Source organism: Antrostomus carolinensis, unplaced genomic scaffold (genome assembly GCF_000700745.2).
Source record: "Antrostomus carolinensis isolate BGI_N321 unplaced genomic scaffold, ASM70074v2 scaffold32882, whole genome shotgun sequence".
NCBI classification, from domain to species: domain Eukaryota; kingdom Metazoa; phylum Chordata; class Aves; order Caprimulgiformes; family Caprimulgidae; genus Antrostomus; species Antrostomus carolinensis.
The window spans coordinates 2,610-28,338 of NW_010298133.1; the positions used below are offsets into that span (position 1 = coordinate 2,610).

Genomic DNA, 25,729 nt, shown 5'->3' on the forward strand with positions numbered 1-25,729 from the left:
AAAAATACTCCTCTAGAGAAACAGAATTATGCAGAAGAGATCAAGAGGGACAAATGAATAAACAGAACCTAAGCTGTATCTGCAGTACTGGCAGTTAGAAATAACCTATTTCAATCAAGGATTTTAAAAGTGCAAACTATATAAAAAAATTATCCACAGATCTTTCTGTTTGGAACTGGAATGCAGCAACTAAGCTTATATAAAATCCTGTAACAAGCTGGGAATGAAAGCAAGTATATTCAGCTGAAAATATTGAGTTGGTACTTGCACATTCATAGTAATTATGAGCAGTAACATGATGAAAATCCAAGTCAACAGATTTGTTCCAGGCTAACACACAGTCAGTAAGTATACTTAGAACTCTAACAAAATGATCTTTACCTTCGTCTTTGCTCATTGCCCTCTGACCCTGGCTGCTGACAGAGTCTCCATCTCTTTGATGCTTTTGACTAAGTCTTACATAAAGGGCCTTCTGCATTGCTGGAAGAAAATCTGGTACATTGATGGCTGGTTTATGGCCCATATGGCCACCCATGCAGTCTGACTCGCTTCCACCTTGATGTGACTCTTGAGCCATGAGGTGAGCCTGGTGATCTGTAAATTCTCCATGCCATGTTCCATCTGCAGTACAAAAAAACCCAGTTAGCAGCTAACCTACACTAGCTTTTACAGCAGAGGTAATAAAATATAAAACACAATCAAGCAAAACTAATGTGACTTTCATTACACGATTGGAAAACATCAGCTGAAAAAGCCTATACACTTAAGGCATTCCAGGAGGTTTGGCTTTTTATCCAAAATTCTTGAAGCTGCTCAGCTTTGGAGCCATGTTGTTTTAATAACACACAACAGCAAAGCGACATATTAAGGAACAAGAGTTTTTAAATGTCCTTACCACCAGAGTTATTAGCTGGCTGGAAGTTATGTACGGCTTGATGAGAATAGTAATTGTCATAGAAATCAGTTGGGTTCTGAATAGGCTCGTAATTCATATTCGGCTGCCGTTCCCCAGGCATCTGCTGGTATTGTGGCCCTGGAGGACAATGATTGTCTCTTGGCATATTCACCATATGTCCTTGAACTCCTGGGGCATTGTAAGATCCACCAAGACCCGGTGGTGTGAGAGGTGGACCACCTTGCTGTCCTTGCATAGGCATACCAGTCTGGTTCTGTGGGCCGAGAAAGCCTGGTGGAACACCCTGCATAGGAGGACTCTGTGTTGAGGCCCTGCACATGGATGATGTCCAGGAGAACCTGGGTGCATTGGTGGCCCATTATGTCCTTGTGACATGCCTGGTCCCGGCCCTGGACTTGAACCTGGATTATACATATGCTGAGAGTGTGGGTCATTTCCTTGAAACGGTGGTCTTGGTGGTGACGCGCTGTTATAGAAGGTCGGTGGCCTGTAGGCAAAAGAAAATTTGCGAATCAAATTTTGCACCTACAAAGATCAACAGCCTATTACCTATCTCCTCACTCTTACAGATGTCTGCTCATGTGTACTTGATCTTAAATTGGATAAAAATCTGAAAGAAGCAAAATAATTTTCAAAGAGTGTGTGTACATTACACATGACAGACCTTGTCTGCAAGTAGGACATTTTTTCAATATTAGCACATGCAGAACTGGACATTTGCTGCATCTCAGAGTTTTCAACATCCCAAGGCCAACAGTCTCCATCAGGAGTATTGATTGGTTTCGGTCAAGACAAAGCTAACTATAAAAAGAGCTTAGAAGAGAATGAACTTCGCTCAACCTGCAGTGGGAGATAGGCAAGGCAGGCACAGCGCCAAAACAAGAGCCAATGGAGTGACTTTCGAGAAGGTCAAGGCTCAGTAAGTTCTCTTCTATGGAAAGCATTAAATAAGTAACTAATTACGGCAGCCATATTTGACAGATAATTAACCTAGTAATATACTCAGTCAGATATACTTCCGACAGAAACTAAGAGAACTGTTTAAATATTTATGCAGCCATGTTTTAAGGAGAGCTCTACACAAAATTCTAAAACCTACTTTTTTCCAATTTTGTGTGCTAAATCCACAGTAGGCTTCACAACTATTTCAAAGAGAGATGGGATTTTCTTATAATCCCCTGAAGGATCTTGATAATTTTCTATATCGGACTCAGAAAACGGATATTGCTCTGGCGGGGTTGGCAGAAGTCCAACACCTGGTGGTGGCTTAGGGAGAGGAACTATGCCACGCTTTCTGAGTTCCTCCAGTTCTTTCTCATCTTCATTTTGCGGTTCCTCCTCATTATTCAAAACCTAGAACAAAAGCAATGTAGCAAACACTTCATTAATTCTGCAGTATATGCAATTTGATTTAGTCTTGCACTTTCCATTTAAATAAAATTACCTGCTAAAATATTACTATATATTGACATCAGACTCTCAGGAATTATAACTGTATTATGATTTTTTATACAAGACACCGATTCAGAGCCAGGAAGAAAACTATTTCTGTAGTCAGGAAAGGACAATTTCACCCAAGTCCATTTCCTTCAAACAATCATTTTTAAGTGACAGAAATTGAAGGAATTAATTCTAAGATTCATAATGTTTCCCATGTTAAATTCAGGCCACTTTTCAGTTAAGGTCTGTTGTATAGTAACTGGAGAGAGACATGAATATTCTACTTAACACAAAGGTCAAGATTTAATGAATCATTCAGAGGAGGCACCTCATTCCTTTCTCCACCCTGAGTGCAGAAGTCAGTCAGATGATATCTAACGTCTAGGCAGCTAAAGATAGACAACACAAAAGCTACACTTCTTGTTACAGAGTACGTGAAGTTTTCCACAGAAAGCAATGCAAAAGAAAGTTCATGAGCAGAAACTTGAGCTGTGAAAACAAATGAGCCTGATATGGCTAAAAAACAAACAAGCAAACAAAAACTGATGGCAAGGGGAATTCCTGGTATTGAACCTGCTCACAGACTTACTGCCCAGAAGAGCAAGAGGGAAGGTTAACAGCATTAATGTTCTCCCCAAGAATCCCACAGAAATTTCAAGCAACCTTCCCCCTCTTCTTTCTAGCAACAAATTGTGTTTACAGACTACGAATTGCTCACCTTATCCAACAGCTCTTTTGTTTCTGCAGTCAGGGGAGCGTGAGAAAATTTGCACTTATCTCCTTGATAGCATTTTGCTCCTGTATGGTAGAACTTGCAAGGGAATTCATGTAAGCAATGTATTAAGGATTCCTAACAAAGCCTGATTTATAATTTGCCCTGTTTATCAAGTTTATGAAATTCAGTTGTCAACTATCCTTCAATTCTTCACCAGTACTTATACTTTCCAAAGCAATATGTTAAGAATTTTTCAAAGCTAATAACCAACTTACCTCCTAGTTCCATTTAACATTCTACTAATAATTACATACATTACTGTGGTCTTGACATTATTTTTGACTTGATTCTAAAATTGTAATTAAAAAGATGAAGTTCTCAATTCCAGAATAAAACACAAGTCCTTTACAACAAACAAGAACAGATCAGGATTTTAAAAGTATATGGACAAATGCATTGAACTTCAAGGGGTTTTATCTTTTAAAACATTAAAAATCCTTGAACCCAAAAATAAACCAGTAATTTTATATGTACTTTCTCCTCTTAAGTTTGAGCAGAAAAACAATCTACTTGTAGTAAATCTACATAGTCTTTGGTCTAGTCTCTTAAGAAAAGAAACAGCTACCCTTAAAAATCACATCAATTAAGAGTAAATATAAACTTTCAGTTTAATTCAAGTATTATTTTCTTAAAGGATATTGTGCAAATAAATGCAGTTCTCTCCTTTGGTGCAGTAACCCTGTATGTAAAACTTGCAGATTTCCTTTTTCTTTTCAATCTCTGCATCATGATCAAATTTACACTGCTCTCCCTATTAAAAAAAACAAAATCAAGAAAAAACATTATCACATTATTGATCTGAAATGCCGAGTAATTACATCTCATATTTAAAGAAAACGTCCCCTTTAGCTGAATTTAAACTTTTTATCTGTACTAACAGAGCTAACATGCATTATAAGCATGTCCCTAAAAACTGTGAATAGTGGGGCCTGGACATAGAGAAACAATTCCTGAATCAGGATTCAATTAAGAACATACGCAGTCGCCACAGAAAACAAGCTAAGGCTGGCCTTACAGTACCAGTTCTCTTCTCTGTCTCCACCGAGCAATCTGCATTAAAAAGGCTTTTAAACAAACACTTTACTGAAATTCTTTTCCATATAAACAATTACACACTTGATCAGGAAACCTGATTCTGCTGTAAGGGTGTGTGGGAGAACTCAAAAAGTCAAACAAGTTAAGTATTAAGACTCTTCCATGTAAGAAAAATAAGACCCTAAATAATATCAAGTTTATATCAACTGTATCATGTCACACATTATGATTACTTTGCTGAATAAGTTTTTTTTTCTTTTTTTAAAATTTATTTTAATGAAAAATACACTAAGTGCTCTTTCAACCACTTGTTTTAAAACTGAAGGTGGCAGCAAATACTCATGTCACTGAGCATGGTATATTAAAATATCTAAAGGCAGCAACAAATGCATTGTTTTCAATTCCCCTCTGGTTTGGGGGGGAAAAAAAAAACATACTAATTTTCATCTTTACTTTGACTATTTGAAAAAGAATCAGAAAATGTTCTATCTCTAAATAGAGAGGAATCAAATAGAAATGACACACTCGCTTACTGGAGAAGCATGCAGTTTTTCTTAAGTGTGTTTTAGAACTGACTGAACTAGCCTCACACCAGAGGATTCAACTCCACAGCAGCATAAGCTTCAAAATGAAGCAACAGCAATTATTTTTATGTAATATGAGACTGTCTTGCTAAGGCTTTTGCTTGACAGCTGACTGCTCTGAATAGCATTCTCTTCCTTCTGCTGCCTTCCACTTGCTGGCAGAAGAAAGATGACTTCAATTCTTTGGTAGGGGAACTATTACTACAACCCCATTTTTTACTTTAGAGAGAGAAATAATTTAGCATAATTAAGCAATTCCTTCAATGTTTCAAAATTAGCAGTAGTACATAAAAGAGAAATAATCTAATACATTCAGAAATCATTGCCTATTTACAGATACCATACTTGTAAGATTTGTATATTTACACACGATACATTGTCAGTGTAAGTTTATACTAATCACAGATGTTTTAACTGTATATATTAATAAGCAAACACAGTAATTTTTAATAGAATTTGTTATAATTCAAAATGTGTAACATAAGGGGGATACTTTTGCACAAGGAATTCTGTTGGTATTTATCTATAAAGACTCAACACATTAGAACTCAAAACATTGAGTTTCAACACACGAGTTTCCTTTGCATCAGTTGAAGTGAAATAGAACAGAGCATCTTTTTCCCTTCCTCATACTAAAGAGGCAGATCAACAAACACAATGCATAATTACCTTAATACATCTCCCTTCAAGGAAATATTTACAAATTTGTTTGCCTTTGTGTTCCACTGTATGCTGATTTATGAACTCCTGACTCATATTAACCCATTTCTTCACTGGCTTGCCATCCTGTAAGAAAAATGAACATCCTACTGATTTTTACTTATTAAGCACAGTTGTAAAAATATTACAGCATACTTGGTGCACTAGTTAGCCCAAAACATGACTGACTACACTATGATTTAAGCTCTTAAAATTATTTTCCCCACAGCTCAAAGTAAAGGTAAATACACATATTTTTTCTTAGCTGCTTTAATGCAGAGTCTTTTTTTATAAAAGCAACCAAATCAGAAACTTCTTACAGTACCACAGACACAAATAACTGTACTGAACGGACAGAGTATCTCACGCTTCATTTGACAATGCTGGGAAGCCAGGCTGACTCCTGGGCACCCACTAAGTCAGTGCCAACCGCTCCCCCATTAAGGGCACGCCTGCAGAAAGCCAGGAGCTGAGTAATCAGCCAGGCTTCCACAACATCATCTCAGCCACAAGGCTACACTTTGCCAATCCTTCCCCTTTACGTGTTTCTCACGCGATTATTATCTCCAGATTATCTATCTCCTTTTTCCTCCCTTTTTTCTCCTATTAGAAGAAAAATAATCTGTTTGCTCATACCATGAGACAAAGCAGAGAGGAAGCACAATTCAATCATGACCAAACATGTAAGAATTATCATGTACCTTGTGAGGCAAATAATTGTTCCCTCTTATGATTTGATTCCCATGTGGCACCTGCACTTGAGATAAACCAAAGCAACTGCGGTAACCTCATTTAACTGGAGAGCCTGGGACAGATGTGGAGAGGGCCTGGCAGAGCCAGTGAAATCATGGAAGTAGACAGGTCTTTAATGAGCTGCTGTCTGTGACACTGCAACAGAGGGCACCAGAATATGTCTTCTCTGCAGTGCTAGGTGGTTGCCTACTGATCTGATGATAAGAGGGAAATGGGCTTTTCCCATCTCCCATTTTCACAAAGACGAGCAGGGATCTGACTGCTGAGTAGGAACTTTTGAAATGGAATGGATGTGGTTCTCCACAGTGAATCGTGAGCACAAACAAGCATCAGCACAAGTGTCTGGTCTCATTTTGCTCAGCAAATTAAGCGATGTCACAAAACATTAACACTGAGAACGATTAGCGGCTTTTGTTGACACTGAGAAGCAGAAATCTTCCAAGCTAGAAATGCTCACTCCTGGATTAACTACAGAGGAATCTCATCTGCTTCAGACAAAGCAGCTTTGAATCTAATAACTGATCCCCTTCAAGATTAACGCAAACATCACATGAACACAATGCCACAAGCCTCTCTGGGACGACTGCAAACCAGTGACCATCCCATGCCACAAAGTGCTTGAAACAACTAAGGAAGGTTGAAACATTCCCACTGTGTCACTGACAACCCCAGGGACACCGCCGTGCAGCTCAGGAGTCCCAGTGGTCACCCCTCCGCATCGCACAGCTCAGTGCCTGTGTCCCAGAATGCATTATTTCACCGTAGCCAGGAGCCCAGCTTTTTGTTTTCTGCCTCCCAGCCCTGCTGGGACCTGTCTGCAGCTGCTGCTTTTCCTCCACCCTTCCCCACAGCTTGGGAGATGGCGCTGGAAGACAGGGCATGCTCTACAGCAACGGGAAGGAGGAGTCCTACAGAAGGAGGTACCGTCCTAACAGATGAAATGGCTGCCCTTCTCCTTACCACATGCAGGGCAGGGAAAGGAAAATCTGATCAGGATCACCCAGAAGCCCCAGAGAGTTAGGCCAGCTGGAGAACAAGGGGAAAAATTAACATGGCTGAATAATACACCATCTCATTAGCAAGAAACCAGTCATGTGCATTCTTGAGTGCAGGAGGGAGAACCACGGACATTTTAGTTGCAATATATAGACTTAAATATGATTTGGCTTAAATAATGTTTTTCAGCCATGGATCTATTTGATCCATTAATCAGCAATTTTGTATTGATTTTGAAGACTGGAGTGGGAAACTTACAAATAATGTGGCAATACTGAACACTATGTTTTTTCGAATTCCAGTGCAAAGAATTATTAAATGAAAACTAGGGTCACATGTATTTCCATTTCCACAGTCACAGCTATGGAAAGAGAAGGGGAATTCTTCACTATTCAGATGGAAACTGGAAAAAGCTGTGAAGGTATCCATTTTCTTTCCTGAAAAATCTAAAAGTGAACTGGTAGTAACAAAAACATCGTATTTCTGACACAGTTAACACTGAAGTCCCTGCACCATTCAAAACCAAAGCTCATAACCCACTTTCTGGTAGTTTTTTTGTATTTCATAAGAAAAACAAGAAAATTATGGATTACCTTAAGTTATCAATTATACTTTGTACATCAAGTGTTGGAAAATTATAGTAATTTTCTAGATAAGATAAACAAGTTTAAAGATATGTATTTTTCAATACTCTTCTGTTAAAGCAAAGCATCCAGCAATCTGAAACAACTACATTAGGAATTCAACCTTAATTCCACATACCTCATGAAAGCCATCGGATCCTTTATTGCCCCCTCTTCCCCTTCCACGATCTTTACGCTTCAATTTCTTTTGCATTCCACGCCCTCGACCAACACTGTAATTATTACCTCTTTGAGAAATACCTGAAAAACAGCAATGACCTCTTTCAATGACCTCGGAAAGTAAAGTAAAATGGTTATCTAGTGACACAGAATACAGACAAATCTAACAAACTAAATATCTACGGTTTTGCAGTCTAAATACCTAAATATTATCTTGAATCATGAGTTGGCAAGCCAATTGTAATTCTGTGCAGCTGCCTGCTCTTTGAAAAGCTCTTCAAATCAATAGCAGACCAACAAACTGAACATAAAATTAATCTTGTTCAAAGTAACATCTCACAACTAGAAGTGCAGGCACATTACTTCTAACCAGCCCAAATACTTGATATATTTTGTGCCTTTTGGTCACTTTCTGAACACAGAACTAACCAGTACAATTAACACCCAAGCATGTGTGCATGTTTCCTTGTCACAACATGCACGAAACCTGAGATTGTAACCTCAAAAATACAACAGAACAGCTTTGAATATAAAAACATTTAATGGTAACTGTTTGGAAGGCTTAAGAGGTAATTATCCAGCTACCAGAACACCAGTAGTCATGGTCTCAACTAAAAACACAGAGTATCTGCTTACTCATTAATTTAAAGCCAAAGAAAATCAGTTAGAAAGTTCTGCAGACATCACACCCGCTTCAGGTGGCAGCAACCTCCAGACAGCAAGACTGATTCCAGTGAAAACACCTTGACTTCATCTCAGATGACTTGGAGATAGAGATTTTGGAGCACTACTTACTACCAAGCAGCACATGAACAGCCATTTTTGTCTCAGCTAAAAAGAATTTGCCAATCTTCTGCCAATTTATTTTATTGTGAACCAAACCAGAATGCAATAAATCTTCACTGTAGTAACTGGAAGACAGCTTACTACCTTTGTATAACACACAGTATCTTCCTGAGAACTCGTAAGGCACTCATACTGTCATACAAAGCCCTGCTCAAATTTTGCCCAGGCGACAAACTTTTAGCCACAACTAAAGGGAGAAAATTTTGCAAACTGAATCCAGTTTCTGAAATGAGAACTTGACCTCATAGAAAAAAAAAAGGATGAGAACAAGGTAAGTATTCCTAGATGGTAGATCAGGCTATCTCAGTCAATGGCATACACTGTCTCCACTGCCTAACCCTCCACACCCCACGGCAGTATGTAGTGATACAAAACAACTGGGGAGTCAGAAGTCCTTTTGTAATAGGGAGGCCAGAGATGTAAGCTGGCTGCATGAACTGCACTACAACGGTAAGGAAACAATCAGACACCAAAAGAAAGGTGCAAACAACAATGCTTGCATAACTAAGCTTATATAATAAGTAAGGCATGAAATAAGGGCAGCACGACTCTTTCAGGAAAACGCTGCTTAAGAGGAATACTTTTTCACCAGCATTTGTGTCAGCCCAGCTTTGAATGGAAGAAAATTTGTGAAAAGAAAAGGGTATTAGCATACTTATGAGGCATACTAATAAAAGTATTCAGGCACCTATCAAATTTTCTAGGTACTTAAGAGTTTGGGGGTGGGGGGCTCTAAATTAGATTTTAGAGTTGACAAATTTACATTCCACCCCCTAATCAAGTCCCATTTCAGACTTTCATAAACTACACCAGAAAGTCACTTTACAGCCCTGTGATTTCTTACTTAAGCAGTAATACAACGAAGACCTTGACTTTCTAATAGGGTTTTATTTCTTTATTTACTATGTACACATTACCAAACACTTGACCTTTTTCTTCAATTGTGGTGGCTTCACTTGTCTAGCAGCCAAACAAAGACACTTGCTCACTCTCCCCGCCCCAGCCAGGGAACAGGGTAGAGAACTGTAAGGGTAAGGTGACTCATGGGTTGAAATAAAAACAATTTAGTAATAGAAATAAAATAAAACTTAAAATAATAAGAATAGTAATAATAGACTGTGCAAATAAGCGGTGCACAGTGCAATTGCTCACCGCCTGACAACCAATGCCCCGCTTGTCCCCAGCTGCTGATCCCAGAGCAGAGACATTCCTGAAACCACAATCCCAGAAGAGTGAGTCCAAGCAATCCCCAAAAGAATCCCCAGCTTTCTGGTCAACCCTCATTAATATACCCAACATGACGTGATACACTACGGAATATCCCATTGGCATATCCAAATGCCAATTTTATGTTTTGCTAATTCCTACCTTACCCCTACCCAGTCCTTTGTACCTGCAGGCTAGCAAAACACTAAGTTCTTGGACTTTCAGCAACAACTGAAAACATTGTGATGTTACCAACATTGTTCTCATAACAAATCCCACACTGAAACCACAACACAGCTATTCTAGCTGCTAAGAAGAAAATTAACTCTATCCTAGAAAAACCAGGACACCAGTCTATGCATCAGTGCAGCCACATGATATTATTCCTTCGTGACAAACGGTGTTATCACTTACTGATGGGAGACTGCAAGCTCCTTGGGAAGGCACCACTGGCAGCTTTCTTCATTCAGCTCTCAAGACAAACATCCTGAAACAATGCACGATACAACTGCTGCCACCATCCATTACTATAGTTAATGACTGAAATTATCTTACCTTTCTGGATCCCTTTCATTCCCTGCTTTTTCACTGGTTCTTTTGGGAATGGAGGTCCTAGATCAGTACTGGAGGTCTCTTTAGCTTGCCTGTATTGTTTAAGCTGATCAGCAAAATCTTCATCCTTTTCTTCCTCGTTATAATTACCAAAGTTTTCATCACTGTAATGACTATAGTCGTCATACTCCTTACTTTTTATATTTTTTTTATGTTGCATTTTCTGTGAACTCATGTAATTTCCTGATACGTGTCCATGCTGTATGAAAGGGATTGCACTGTTCAGAAGCAACTCAGTATTTCGAAAAACACCTCTCCAAACTGCTCTACAAAACCAGCTGTTTTCACCCTGCTTTACTGTCATGCTGTCTATCAGATTTGCACTAACAAGCATTAATAATAAACAGTGAAATCCAATTATCTAGTAAAAATTTGTAATTTTGATTCTGAATGCATCAAAATAGGAAAAAGGACAAAAAATAACAGCATCAGCATCTATACTCCAGAAAACTTGCATGCAGTTCTAAGTGTTCTAAGCACTACATAGATGAACTATCATTAAAATAAATTTTTTCCATTAATGATCTCCAATCCTGATGATCTCAGACAAGATGAAACAACTTGTCCTGTCTCTGTCAGTCAGAATGAAATACTGCTTATGGTCACTCCTAATCCAGCACAGTCCCTTCTCCCATGCAGACAGGATCTTCAGCTTGTTAATAAATTTGACTGGCTTAGAGGTTTCAGGCTAAAAGGAAAGTCTCCTCTCCTCTGAAGAACCAGAGTTTCACCAAACCTCTAGCTGCTCTATTGCAGCTTTAGAGAACGCATTCTGTTTCACCCAGTGGTCTCAGGAGGGCTACCAAACTGCACAGACTGAGAAAAGCCAGGACAAATTGAACTATCAGAAAGTAGAATCAACTCTACAGATATTTAAAGGTGGCTTTTCCAGAGCTGTTTCCTCTTAGGACAGTCTAAATCCAACGCAGGCAATAATAAAGAGATATTAATTGTTGCCTGTTGGAGGAAAAAATAATATTAGGCTTGTTTACACCACCTACATTCATGCCACAGATAATGCTTTACATTTGGAAATCTACCCAAGGATATGAGAACTAGATGTGCTTCCTGAAATCCAGGAGAGTGGGCACTGTGATCAAGTCAGCCTTCAAAAACTGCAACATTTATATTTGCACTTTTAAAATTACACCTAAATAAAGACATGAGAAACCAGTTTAAAAAATGCTACCTGACTGAACGACGAATCATAATCTCTGTATGAAGAGCTGCTACTCTTTTTATGTGGTCTTTCTGTACGCTCAAGATCAGAGTCATGGCTGTAGTCTGAACTGTCATCGCTGGAAGGGGAGTTATGCTGAAAAAAAGAAGAAAATAGCTCTCTCAGATGTTGTTATACAATCCTCTGTGTAACTGGTCTGCTGTGTATGTACTTAAAGGAAGCATAAGCCAAATAAATGAAAATATTTTCTTAATTCTCACAAACCCCTGCTTCTGGAGGAAGCTAAAGAAAGCACAGTCTTTGATGACCCACTCTTTATCAGAGAAAGGTATCTGATCTGATGAGGCTTCCGACTGTGAACATTGAGGGCTATGTGGTTTCTCTGGGTTATATCAGCTTCCCACAGGTCTCTCTGAGCCCTACTTCTTTGTGAAAGGGCAAAGATGCTGCTGGAAGGTTTACAAATCTGGGTGAAGGCTAGAAACTTGCATATGACCATAGATATTATAGGCATCCTGTCATTTTCTGCACGGAGAAAACTCAGCATTTCTGTATTGCAAGTGTTTTATTAAGATGTATTGTTTTGCAGAAAATTTAGGGAGGAACCATACAAGAATACTGTATTTCTGTGACTTTTAGAAAAGGACCATCAGGTTTAATTTTCTAGCATAAAATTTTGTGAATCTCTTGCATTTGAGTTGATTAAAATATACATTAGGCACATGATCTTAATGAACTTCACTGAAGAATTCACTTAACAAGTCTGTAATCTTTTCTTTCCATAAATATAATTAGCACAAAAAGTGAAATTGATAAATTTACATTTTGTCTCTTATCCTAAAGAGCTCTGAAATCTCTGTGGTTCAGCTACCATTACTGCTGTCAGTGGCCAGCGCTTAACTTCCACTGCTCCTTAAGATTTGAACAATTCAAGCGGTTTAACATTTCAGCCTTCCATGTCTGAACTACCACAGTGACTGACAATGGCAGAGAGTAAAATGCTCGTAACTGTCAGCATTTTGTAAACTGCTATTAAAATAAATACTGAAATAAATAAGCATACAGTAAAGATGTATCTTTACTGTATCACCAATAACACAGTTAGTCCTGCAATCTGATTTTGTACTTCTTTTAAATATAAACGGATGAAAACCAAGTTTATAAAAACACATTTAGATAACAAGTAAACTTTCAAACTATCATTTGAAATGTGCTATGGCTGGATTACTTAATGATTTATTGTCTCTCACCCCACATAAACTCTCACCAAAATATGTGAATATGCACTTCCATGTGTAAAAAGTCGATTTAAACAAATTCTTTAATATTGAACTGCACTGGTAAGATAGAAATCCCAAAACTTGCCCTCAGAGACCATAGACTACTTAAATAGTAATAAAACCATTTTAGTTTTCTTCCCCAATTCCCTGGATTCTTGTCTAAACTTGGAAACGTGGAATTAAAATAAGCACCTCCAATATTTTGGTTTGTATTTCCTAACCTTATGCTTATCCCGTCTTCTCCTTTTTGACTTTTTCTTTTCTTTTTCTTTTTTGCGTTTCTTCCGTGATTTTCTATGTCCTTTCTCGTTTTTCTGTTTATCATCACCTTTTGTACTATGTTCTTTCACATCTTCATATGCTGCATCATCTATTTCACCATCTTCTAGCTCTCCATCTTCTCTGTAGGAGGAAAAATATCAAAACAATAAAATTACATGTTATTATGCATTTCACCTGTCCAAGAGCATAGCAAAAATGAACACATCTGGTATTGCTTTCCACCAGCTATGTTTTTATACATGTGCATATATTTTATCAAACATCTAATATCCCAAGAACTACTAGGATTTTAGAATTTTCTTTTATAGTTAAAGAAAATGGAATGCAAGTCATTAAATAACCTTGAATCGTACCGCAAAGTTAAGAAGTTTTAAAACTATGTATTTTTTCCCAGGTCTTCTTACATGTTTTTCTCCAACCTATATAAAAAAGCCTGTTTCAATATGTAGCACTCTGTTGCCCTTAAACACATTTCAAACTGAAGAGGTTGTTTAACCATTTCTAGAAATACTTCTACTACAACGCTATTATGTGCCTTTATGGTGCTGTATTTGCAGAACAGATGTGATCAAAATTAAAGTCCATTAAAAGTCCCTGAAAACCTTATAGCTAAAGAGTAGCAATAGTGAAAAGAAGCAGCTGGGCACTGCAGGAAAAACTGCAACGTAATACAAACACACTTCCTTCAACACACCAGCTCCTGGAACTAAAGATGGGTCTGTCGTTATCTGCGGTGTAATGGCCAAAGTCATGAGCAATTTGAAAAAGGAGAATTAATTTAACAGTTAAGTGGATTCTTCAAAAAAATTTAGTAGTATTAGTTGACAAGAAAGGAGTAGTTAACATTTGAATTTCATTTGCTAGAACCTAAAAACTGACAGAAACCAGACATCTGATTACGCTACTTTTCTAAGATACCCAGGGTAGCTTTTTTCCTTTATAAAATTTGTAATAGTGACATTTGTAGGGGTTGTTTTTCATCCATCAATAAATACTGCAAATGGAACAACAGGCACGTGAACGTAACTTATGCACATGAATGTGACTATCTCAAAAGTCTTCAAACTGGAGTAATACCAAAGAACGATTAAAAAACAAACACTAACACAAACGGTACACTTTAAGTGCTTGTAGACTAAATACCTGAAAGATTTGTGCTTATCTCCAACAGCAGGGACAAAAAAAGTTTCTGTGATTACACAAGACTTTATTTAAAGTTTCCTCTACTGATTCAAACAATAACAACCCTGAAAATATTCTGCCATGAAAGAAACATTTTCACAAAACACCAGCTAACCTATTTCTCATCCCTATTTCAGACATACTGCCAAAGCAATCTCAACTCCTCTACTACTATTTGGTATTTGCTGAGTTTTGGTTGTGGAAGAATTCACTGCTTTTAAACATTTATAATTGTTTCTATGTAATTATTTCCACATTACTGCCACCACTTCAGGAATTCAGCTTTTGCAGGCATCACAGAACCTTACAGAAACTCAGTCCTGAACTTTCACATGGAGATTGCCTGAAAATGCCATTGGTCTTATAGTGTTTGAAACCCTCACTCTACCAATGTACCAGATTCAGCAGAGGGTGGGGGTAGCAAGGGGAGAAGCCTGCAGCTACTAGAAAACCATATAAAATAAAAAAATTAAAACAAGATCAAACTAGTGCTGGGGGCAGCAGAAGGTATTAAGGCAGAAGCAGTAATTAGGTTATATTAAATTGCCTTACAATTTGTCCACCTCAGTCTGGTATCACAACATATAAGCTAAGCTGGTGATAAACTCTTGTCTACTTCAAGGGGCTGCAAACAGTAGGAAGGGGGAAGAACTGACCAGGAAGTAGAAGACCTGAGTCTCCACATAAAAAAAACAGTGGTTAAGAAGTTAGAAGCAATCCAAAGTTCTGACTTTTTGTAAGAGGAATAAATGGATATGCTAGGGAGAAGAAAAGGAGAGAAGACATGACTGCTGTATTGTCACCTCGTATGTCCTGCAACTTTTTAGAACTTAATGCTCTTAACAACAATACAAAAAAGAGGGGGAAAAAATTACAAACCAAAAAAACATCAAAATATGATTATAGATCACTAACTAGCTGAAAAATGGAAGGGAAAAAAAACCCCCTCACCTCCATATTATCAACTTGCATAAAGGCTTTGGCAAAAAACTAAGGAAATCCATCAATTTCAAGGTACTACCTTCTTCACCTTCAATTCTCAGCTACTCGTGAGACCCTACAGCAACTGCAACACTTTCCGATCATCTCGTGGCAGCCACTGCAACCATGTAAAGACAAGTTATACACATCCCAGCCGCATGGAGATGCTTCGCTATAGGACATGATCAGGAAAGAGACTCTAAAAACATTTCTAGGACATTCTGCACATTTCTGCACAAGGGCAGGTAGCCTATCTAGGGATTGAAAAAAACCAGCCTGGAGTATGAGAGAAAATAATCTTTTAGACAAGTACTGAAGTTAGCTTTGTTTTGTTAAGTAGCATGAAGTAAAAGGACTGAGTATAAGAAGTTTTCAAATGTCAAAATATTAAAAAGTGTAAATAAAAACACAGATTTAATCTGAATTAAAAAATTCTGCTATGGAAGGTGTAATTTAAAGACCATCATTCACACTGATGGACAGTAAAAGAAAGTTCATGGCAGGTCGTGAGTGAACTTTTAGGACTTCCTGCCACAGGCAGTTGAAAACAAGGCAACTGAAGGCATGGCTGTTCCCTCCAACACACGAGATACAACTCGGGGTGCTCGGAAAACAAAGGGAACTTAGAAAGTAGGTAAGAGAAACGGCTCAACTACCACCACTTTAGTTACACTGCAAATGCAATCACCACTGGTCTTAAACATTTACTTGGACACATTTTGAAGAGGACATTTTTTAATGTAAACATGAAACAAGAGGAAGATATGAAGCCAAAGTGAACAAGGAAAGGAAATTAATAATAAAGGTATGCCCACTACGAAGTGGGCACCAAACATGAAGTACAGAGGCAGCTTCAGCACATGATTTTTACAAGGTGCTCAGGGAGATGTGCTCATGCACAATCCTTATACTGCCCCACAAAGGGCAACATTGAATATTCTGGGCTTACACAGTATCTTAGTATGCTTCTATTACTGCTAGAAATGCCCAACACACAAAACTGAAAGTGTTCTTGATCTAGAAAAGATAAAGGATCTTCAGAATATGTACCCCAAGCATAAAATAAATCACCACAGTGTCCATAATCTCCAGCATTCGCTGACACATTTTGAAGTACATCACACAATATCCCAAGCAAGCATTTGTTACATCTTTCCAGGAGATGCTTGATTAATAAAGTGTGCCTAATGAAAGTGAAATGCAAATATTTATGAAACACCTGCAGCTATCAGAAAAAACAATCTTTCATATTGTGACAAAGTGAGGTAAACTCTCTCAAGGATGTCTACTCAATTAACATACCCTCTTAAGTAAAATGCCTGCTAAAAATGCTCTTTGGGAAATAAGGTATTTACCAGTTACCAGTTCCTCTGGGAACTGCTTTCATGTATTTACACTTCTGGGACACATCCAGGACTCAAATAACTTTCTAGGAAAGAATCAGGCAGAATCTCGGTAATACTATCCTCTGGATTGCATTGCAAAGGTAAGATTATGAAAGTCCTCTAATCCCCAAATGCCTAAATTCTTTCCATGACATGCTAGAATTTTTTAAGCATTGAACTTTGGGAATGTAAAAAAAAAAAAAAAAAAAAAAAAGAAAATATTATGATAAAAAGGTGTAATTTAATTATTCTTCAAAGAAAATTTAAAAGAAGTGATAGGGGAGAAATTACCTTCCTTTTTTTATAGGCATTTTTTTCCCTATTTAAAATCCAAACTGGAGCTGTATGCTAGAAGGTGAGTGCAGAACCTATTCCTTTCAGAAGTCCACTTCCTAAATTTATTCCACAGCCTTGGCTATAGCAAGCAGCTTTGGAAAGGGCTTTCAGTGATGTGAACCAACACTACCTCCTTTTCCACTATGAGTAATAAAAGTCAACAAACAGATGTGATCTGGAAAAAACACAGCTAGCAGCTGATTTTCTAGGAAATGGGTCCGAGTCTTAAGGTTGCTTTCCCTTTGGCAAGTATCTACAGCAAACAAATCACCACACTGATCTAACAAGAGACAATAGGAATTTCTGTTTTGCAAAGTACAGCTTCTTGCTTACTGAATATTCTGGGCTCACACAGTATCTTAGTATGCTTCTATTACTGCTAGAAATGCCCAACACACAAAACAAAGTGTTCCTGATCTAGAAAAGAAAGCGAGTATAATTTTGTTGTCTTTTTCAGGATTCACTTCTCTTTCAACTACCCTACCCCACAAAACAATACACGGCAAAAACAACCTTCACTGAAATAATGCCAACAAGCTCTGGGAGAACAGTTTATGATGCCTACACATCGCATACCTCAGGAGTCAAAAAGAGCCTCTGTGCTGAAGGAACAAACACTGGCAAATTTTTATTTCTGCCATGTGTTATTTTCTTGGATTCTATACTTCTATTTGCAAAAGCTGAACTAGGTATGATGCATCTTCAGATTAACAGAAGTTAATCCCTGACCTATTACAGTGCAGACCTGCAGTATAAAATTCTGGCACAGACAATGGCAGAAGAGGTTAACTTGCCTCTCACCAGAGAGCATTACCCAGCCCTTCTCATCCTAGTGCATTTAAAATCCTTTTGGAAGAAAAACAAAAGTGTCTTCATTAAATATCCAGTTTAAGTTGCTTAGAGGTGTTTGGCTACCACTGCCTGACCTACTGGAACTCCTTCCCAAAGAGCCTCAGATGACTTGAAGGATTAAAACAAGTTGCCATATGGTACTACTATTTCCTCATCACCCAAGGGACAGCAAATGCACTCTTGCGATCCAGAACACAGGAGACACAAAATTAAGTAACATCACCTAGACTCCATGAGCTAAACATATCCTAACTGAACAAAAGGCAGCACACTGACCACGATCTTTCCTATCAGCCCCTGTACAACGACTGGGTATACACGAAAAAAAACCCTGGTTCTCTAAATGCAAGAGAAAGAACTGAAATTGCTGATGGATCACTCCCTTTTCCACAATCTCCAGACACTCAGAGTTTGATATGTGAAAACAAAACCATAAAGCGCTTCTACTGTTCCAAGTGTATTTCTAGAGTATCTCCAAAATGGATTAGAAAGGCAAAGAAGCCAAATTATTTTTAAGAGAGAATCAGTCTGGTGAAATCACTGAAAGAGCAGTTATGCAAATATTTGGTTAGGGGAAAATAGAAATCCACACTTAAAGTAACTCACCATTACTCCAGTGTTTACAGTTTAATTTCTAACATTCACACTCAGCCTTAACTTACCTTTCTTGCCCTCAAACCACGTCATTTTTAAAAATAGCATTCTTTATGTTCAAAGAAGATTTACAACTCAAGCTCCTTAAGTCCAAGATACAGAGAGAGATGCATTTTCTCAGTACACTCATGACTGTTGCTCTGAAATATTTTAAGAGAACTAAAAGACTTTTCCCCTGTGAGACTGTTTTTCCAATCTTCCTAACAGAAGTCCTCAACATACTCGCAGGCACTACACGAGAATCATACTCCTGTGTGTTTTAAGGACTTACAGGAACAAAATCACACAATACAATGTGAATCTCTATCATCAAACGTTCTTTTCTGTTAAGTTCACTTTTGGTAGGTTTGATGCACAGCTCAGGAAAGATCTCATTTTAAAATAATTTCCCTTTGGTTTACAATATAATGTTTTGGACTTTTTTTTTTAGAATAAGCCTTAAAGAGAATATGAATAGCCAAGACTTGACAAAAGCATTGCCAAGACTAGAAAAAAGTATATAGTAGATAAAAATGAAAGGCTGCAAACATCTTCCTTTTAATTCTCGTACACATAGAGAAAGGACACAGTAGCAAGAAACTCTATTGTAAACTCTATACATGAGCAGATCTCTAAGACATTAACATTTTTTTCAGAAGCTACTAATTTCTGACTGAATCAAAAAATCAGTGATCAATGACTGAATATTATTGTCCAAAAAGAAAGTAAAATCTATTTCTTCCTAAAGTGAATGCTTTGTTAAACCGTTACCTCTTTTTTCTGCTATTATTTCTAGAAGAGATAGGTTATCAGAAAACGTCCAGAATGTCCAAAACCTCATATTCTCATATAAGAACAGTGCATTATCAGCCCTTTATTTACAGGGGCTGATAACAGCAACACATACCTGTTCTGCTGATCACTGAGTATCTGTGATAAGGACTTATAATGCAGGGGAGAGACCTTAAACTGATGAGAAACTACCTGAATGTTTCTGGCACTGGTCAAGGCATAGATATACACACATACAGTGAAAAAGCTTTACAGCCCTCCTGGATATTTTTCCTCCTTAATTTCCTTTGGGCATGTTATTCTTAGTATCGCAAACTAGATTTCTCCCTCAAACCCTCTAATATAGCTCCTCATGCACTCCTGCTGCTTCAAATAACCCTCCTGCACATATTTTCCACACCCAATGCATCTAGACAAACATGGTGCTATGCAGGACTCGTGACTGCACAGGCGTACACAGCTATCACATCTCATCACTACACGCTACTTTTTGTCCTGTTCACTGTCACAGTATGAACCTGCAATACTCTCACAGGTGAGGTTTTGGTTTTATATGGAGATAAAATTATGGAGAGCACAGTAACTCAGACACAGTTCGATGACATGAAAATTACATGTCTAAAATAAGATCTTAAGAGGGCTAAAATTCACAAAATTTATTTGTCCTGGCATGCTGCTACACTGTAGAATGTATTAATGAATAAGGAAAAGAAGTACAAAACTATAAAGTGTTTTTGCAGTTAACACAACAAGCTGCTGTCCACTGAGAATCGGCACTGCCTTCTTTGACAATGTTATGCAGATCACTTAAAGGTACTTTTCAGCTCCCCATTAGTTTTGACCACTCTGCAAATGTGCAGGTATTTTAATCTACAGCCAGGCAGCAAAACTGCATCGTGAAAAGTTACAGACAAGGTTACTTGGGTTTTCTAACCTCTGTTTTGCTTTTATCCCCAGGGCTGGCTTTAACAGATACTGTCTTCCCATAAAATGGGGGAAGGAAGTGAGAAAGACAGCAGTGAGGTATGCCAAAAAATAGCTTCCTGTGGCAGCGCTGGAGGCCAATGAGCAACTTTTGGAAAGCCCACCTCCTCACCCGGCTGCCTAACCATCTCCAGTCTCTGGGGTTTATTACTGTAGAAGAAATTACAGAAATTCACAGAGACCACCTCCGCCTCCTCCCCAGGAGGATGAGGAGTAACAGCTATGTCAGCCAACTGCGTTTTTCCCACTCCTGCAATGTTTGCTGGATGTGAGAAAGCCTTGTTTGCCCACAGGGCATATTTGGGAGTGATTATCTCTTCGCTTCCTAGTCTCCTAATGCCAAAGCAAGTTTTGAAATCATGCTCGAAAACAATAAATCACAACAAGGCTGCATTCAGTGATCACAAACAACTTCAACTTAACATGAACACATTCTTTGGTGGTTAACTATTACTAACAACAACAACAAATCTCTAAACCCAGCTGTAAGTAAACATTTTCAAACCAAACTACGCACATGTGGACAGAGGGTATTAAAGCACCAGGTAGAATAAAAGAGATGCATTTAAGCCATCATGTTTAACTAAAGATGGATGGATGCCTTGTGGCAAGGGAGACTGGGAGAGCAGTCTGGCTGGACAATAGCAGCTGCGGATTAGAGATCTTTAGCCCTTCTGCTCCACAAATGCTTCCCTGATCTGTAACGTTATGGTGCTTCACGTAGCCGAGGAGCTGCGCGGACCTAGACAAGACGCGGGCAAAGCCATCTGCAGTGTGATGCTGACTAAGCAGTAACGGAGAAAATGTCCAACTTGGGTACATAATGCAGATTTCAATTTGCTGTTACTCGTCTCGGTTACAATCCTCCACTTGTATTTTTCCCTTTACTTGCCACTGGCTGTTATTTAGCAGAACAGGTCTCCATTAGGGCAAACCAGACAGACCTGTTAGAGCTGTAAATCATGCTCGCCGAGGACAGGAGTGCAAAACTGGTGCACTGAAAGGGAGCAGGCAATTCCTGAGACAGCTGGAAGAGGAAACTGGGAAAACAAAATAAAATTTTTAAAAAGGGTAGCTGTTCAGGTGGCCAGGCTGTTCACCTGGCCCATCTGGATGTACACCACACACACATAGCTGGCAAAGGAGAGGCTCTGGAAGAGAAGTGAGCAGACTCACATAATCCAATGCTTCAGCTATGCTTCGTAAAATTCCCATCAGGTAATCTTGAATAAGAAAGTGACTGTACCAACTTCCTTTTAAAGTGTAAAAATTATATCAAATACATAAAGTGTACAATGAGGATTAGCATTGTTCTTGTGGAAAGGAACCTGAAATGCAACAGACAAGCCCAGCTTTGAAGTGGCATTTACAAACATTGTCTGCAAAAATCAGGACAATTTTCCAAAGAAACTCTGCACAGGCCACTTGGGTGTCTGTTGGAAAGCTGCCTCTAATGTAGAACGTCCTTTATTGTACCAGGAGCATGTAAAAAGGGGCCTCACACTTGCAATGCAATTCCTAAGACCATGTTGGTTACAGAAGCATTGCTTGTACCTCAGTTATCCATGAGTTAGCATCTCAATGTTCAGACCTATCCTTAGGTCACTGCTATTTTTACAGCAGATAATGGTATAAGAAATCTCCATGTCTGGAGATTAAATGACAGTAAAGCAGAGATAGCCAACAGAAAGTATCAGTACCAACCTAACATCTTAGATTTTAAAAATAAATGAACTCCAAGTTATTTTATAAGGTTCCTGGCAATTGTAAATCCGGCACCCATTTCAAATGCAGAACCAGCTGCGGCAAACAAGTCCTTCTCATGCCTGTAATAGCTCACTATTAGTCTGAAAATCAAAGCCTACAGAAGTCTGCAGGAGGACTGAATTCTTTTATATTTGTGCAAAGTGTTTAGTTCTTCTCTTAGGGATGTACACTCATCTACAGCACGAGGTACAGGTGAGAGAATGCCTACAAAACAGAGTTTAAGAGAAACATAAAGCACCCAGTCCTTCGGATGACGATAACAGCAACCACAAACTATCGCAAGTAATCAGACCTTCCTGACCTCTGGAAGAGAGCAATAATTTGCACATTTACACACACTTGTGTATTTATTTGCTGTAACTCAGTCTGCCTGCACTCTGCCTTGGACTTCTTTCTTACCCTATCAAAGATTTCCTACATAGCAAGCAATGCTTAATAAAACCTAACCTTCAGGAAAAACTTTTTAAGAAGACATCTGTTGTCTGTGTGTATAGAAAGTCTCAAATACTTCATCAAGGGAACATCTCCACAATGAGTTAACTAAAAATATTTAAAGAATGAGAAACCTTCCTCAATCAGCTGCCCCATCTATAAACCAAGAAAACAAAGACTCTGGATTAAAACAGTCTTCCAACTTGGAATATTTGAAGTATGGACAGACAAGGTTTTTTACGATTTTCTACTGCTCAAAACCACTAACTAACTCCTTTATAATTCTACAGACCAGTTCAAAACCAAACTAACTAAATGTTAACAGAAATGCTATTAATTTATGCTGCACAAATTGATCTAATTGTTTAATTATTTCAGTAGTTTCCTATTATGGGCTGTACATACAGTAAACTAGTCCTACTGAGCTACTAACGCAGCAAAAAATTGACTGCAAGATAAAATGTATTGAAACTGGATGTGTTAGTTTTAAAACATCAAGCTAGTATGACAGTGAGACTCCCATTCAAGGTAACAGCATACGAGTGTACCAGGTACTGACGGCTTTTCCACAGAACTTACAACTGGCTTTTCAACAGAGACTGGACAAAACCATTTCAGTGCTAAAAACCGTTCATAGCTAAAGCTGTGCTGCCCCACCCCTGGTGAGTCAATCATGTTTTCTGTGGATGGGAAAGACCCTGTTTCTCTACAGGCCTTCCCAGTCACCAGGTGGTAGGGAAATCTGTATAAACTTCAGAAAGTTAAAATATTACATTTTGACAGGATTACATCTGCACACCTAACACAATACAAAGACTTCTATTTGGGGCTTTTTTTTTTTTCTTTTAACAATGTGCCAGGCATATTAAGAACACACTTTACTATACACAGACCAGAGGGGAGCAGAAGTTTTATAAGTCTCGTTTACAAAAAGTTATTATTTAACAGGTAAATGTGTTTATTGTTAGTCTTCTGCTCTTCTGAAATTAAAACGTTACAAAGCAATGTTTATAAATTAACCTGTATTAAAAGTATATTAGACTATTAGGTAGTACTTATTCATCCTATTTCATAATTTACCAGTGTAACAACAGGCGTACTGGTGAGAACAGCTGGTTAGAGGAACTCTACTTGTCAGCATCGCATGAGTAACTCCAAGTCAGAAAAACCATGCTTCCAGCAGAACAGTGAGTAACTTGGGCTTGTCCTCAAGGAGGACTATAAAACACAAAGTATTTTCAATCCCTGAAACAGTAAAAAGTCACAGACTTACTAACCCTAGGAACTCTCAAACACTTTGCCTGCTACTGCTGTGCAGTTTTAGTAAGTAGTTATGCCCTACCTTCAGCAGTCCCAGTGGATTACTAGTTTGCTTTTTACACAGCACTCTTTTGGGAACATACAGCATGACACAATTTGCACTATTTCACAATTAAAAGCAGGAAGGTGAAAACAAGGATCAGTAGCTCTGGGGTCTGCCCTGAACCTGTCACTAAATCACAGTACCACTTTTGGACCAGTCAGTCAGCTTCAGTGGCCCTCCACTTCCCAATTTGTAACACAGAATTAGTGACTCTTCCTCCAGTGAGGAAACGGTTACACTTGCTCAAAAGCCCTTTTTCCTTTTTTTTCAGTCCTCTGATGCAAGTACCAAGCACAGTTGTGGAGCTGTGTGGGGAGGACAGACTGAAGCCCAGCTGTCGAAAACCAGCATTTTTAACTCCTGCAGTTGTGTCACAAATGCTGTGAGTAGATGTAGACTGAAGGACTGGTTACTGTCACCCTGGCACAGTATTTTTGGAACTAGTTAGGAAGGCCAGGGCTGCCTGGAAAAAGGATTTGAATTTCCAGCAGCTGCAGGAGAGAAAGGGAGGGAGGAACAGAGGTCCTTTCACCAGGAACAGGACTCTGGTTTTCTGCGCATGGGGATTGAGAGGTGGCAAAGATAACGTCAGTCAGACCTTAATCTGCATAAAAAAAAGATCCAGTTAAACGTGTAAGGTGTAATCTGGCAAGAAAATGACATTAAATATGGATCTAGTGAGAGATTCTTGTAAGAACAAAAAAAAAAAAAAAACAAAAAAAAACCCACCCTAACTCGAAGCACCCTTTCCTACCTGACTAGCAGCGCCAGGGCATGTGAGAAAAAGAACAATGGTGACATTCAACAGACACCCGCTGGAAAGTGCAATTTATGGAAAGAAATGGAAAACAGTCCCCCTTCCCAGCCAGAATAAATAAAGGAAGATGTAAAACGCATGCATTCCAAAAAATAAAAACCCTGCTAATAATGCACTTCTAATTCAGTGACATCCCCACCTCCCCTCCTTTGCATTCCCCCACCACCACCCCAGTCCTCACCCCGGTCTTCCAGCCTGAACGTGACCTGCCCCCACAAAAACATCGTTAACCCCCTAGGCACATTAACACACAGCATCATCATCATCATCATCATCATTATCAGCATCATCATCACCCCACTAGTATCACCATTATGAGAAGCGGAGAGAGAGAAGAATGTTACTCGACCTTTCGTCCCCTGCATGTTGCCTGTCAGAGTCGGGCATGTTTGGGTCAAGAACTGGGTTTGGGGGTTTGGAGAACAGGCTTTCAAAGGCCATTGTGCTGGCTGTGGTGTGGTGAGGAGGGAGGTGGAGGAAGGCAGGACACTGCCGCTGCCCGTGGTGCGGAGGGAGGAGGAGGAGGTGGCGGCGGCGGCGGCGCGCACAGCCGCTCTGGGGGCGGCTCGGTGAGGAGGAGGGTCGGGTCCCTCAGTGAGGAGAGATGATGAAGGTTTCACTCACGGTTACTTAGTGAGACACTAACGGGCACTCAGTGCAGGGCGAGGCTGCACAGGCTGAGCCCGGCCGCCCCGCGCGGGCAGGAGAAGGAGGAGGCAGCAGCGGCGGCGGCTCGGAGGAGCAGGCCCGGGGCACAGGAGAACGAGAGGACACACACACGGGGGAAGGGAGGTGCTG

At 39.0% G+C, this 25,729-nt stretch overlaps 1 protein-coding gene across 1 annotated transcript; it reads right to left on the reverse strand.

Annotated features, from left to right (window-relative positions):
• Positions 1-381: 381 nt before the first annotated feature.
• Positions 382-25,729, reverse strand: LOC104520275 (zinc finger CCCH domain-containing protein 6-like). Its single transcript, XM_010162356.2, has 11 exons — positions 25,281-25,729; positions 13,347-13,527; positions 11,855-11,980; positions 10,609-10,864; positions 7,961-8,082; positions 5,420-5,536; positions 3,771-3,882; positions 3,075-3,184; positions 2,016-2,269; positions 896-1,403; positions 382-621 (listed from the first exon to the last, which is right to left on the reverse strand). Exons 1-10 carry the CDS (start codon positions 25,370-25,372, stop codon positions 1,064-1,066), a joined length of 1,710 nt encoding a protein of 569 aa, XP_010160658.2. The 5' UTR covers positions 25,373-25,729; the 3' UTR covers positions 382-621; positions 896-1,063.

What these genes read in the sequence shown, in the direction of transcription:
- LOC104520275 (XM_010162356.2), bottom strand. Translation starts at nt 25,372, where the DNA reads ATGGCCTTTGAAAGCCTGTTCTCCAAACCCCCAAACCCAGTTCTTGAC. An exon ending in AATGAAAGGGATCCAGAAAG is followed by an intron (nt 8,083 to 10,608) that starts GTAAGATAATTT and finishes GCTGTTTTTCAG; the next exon opens with GTATTTCTCAAAGAGGTAAT. An exon ending in CAAAAGAGCTGTTGGATAAG is followed by an intron (nt 2,270 to 3,074) that starts GTGAGCAATTCG and finishes CTTTTGTTCTAG; the next exon opens with GTTTTGAATAATGAGGAGGA.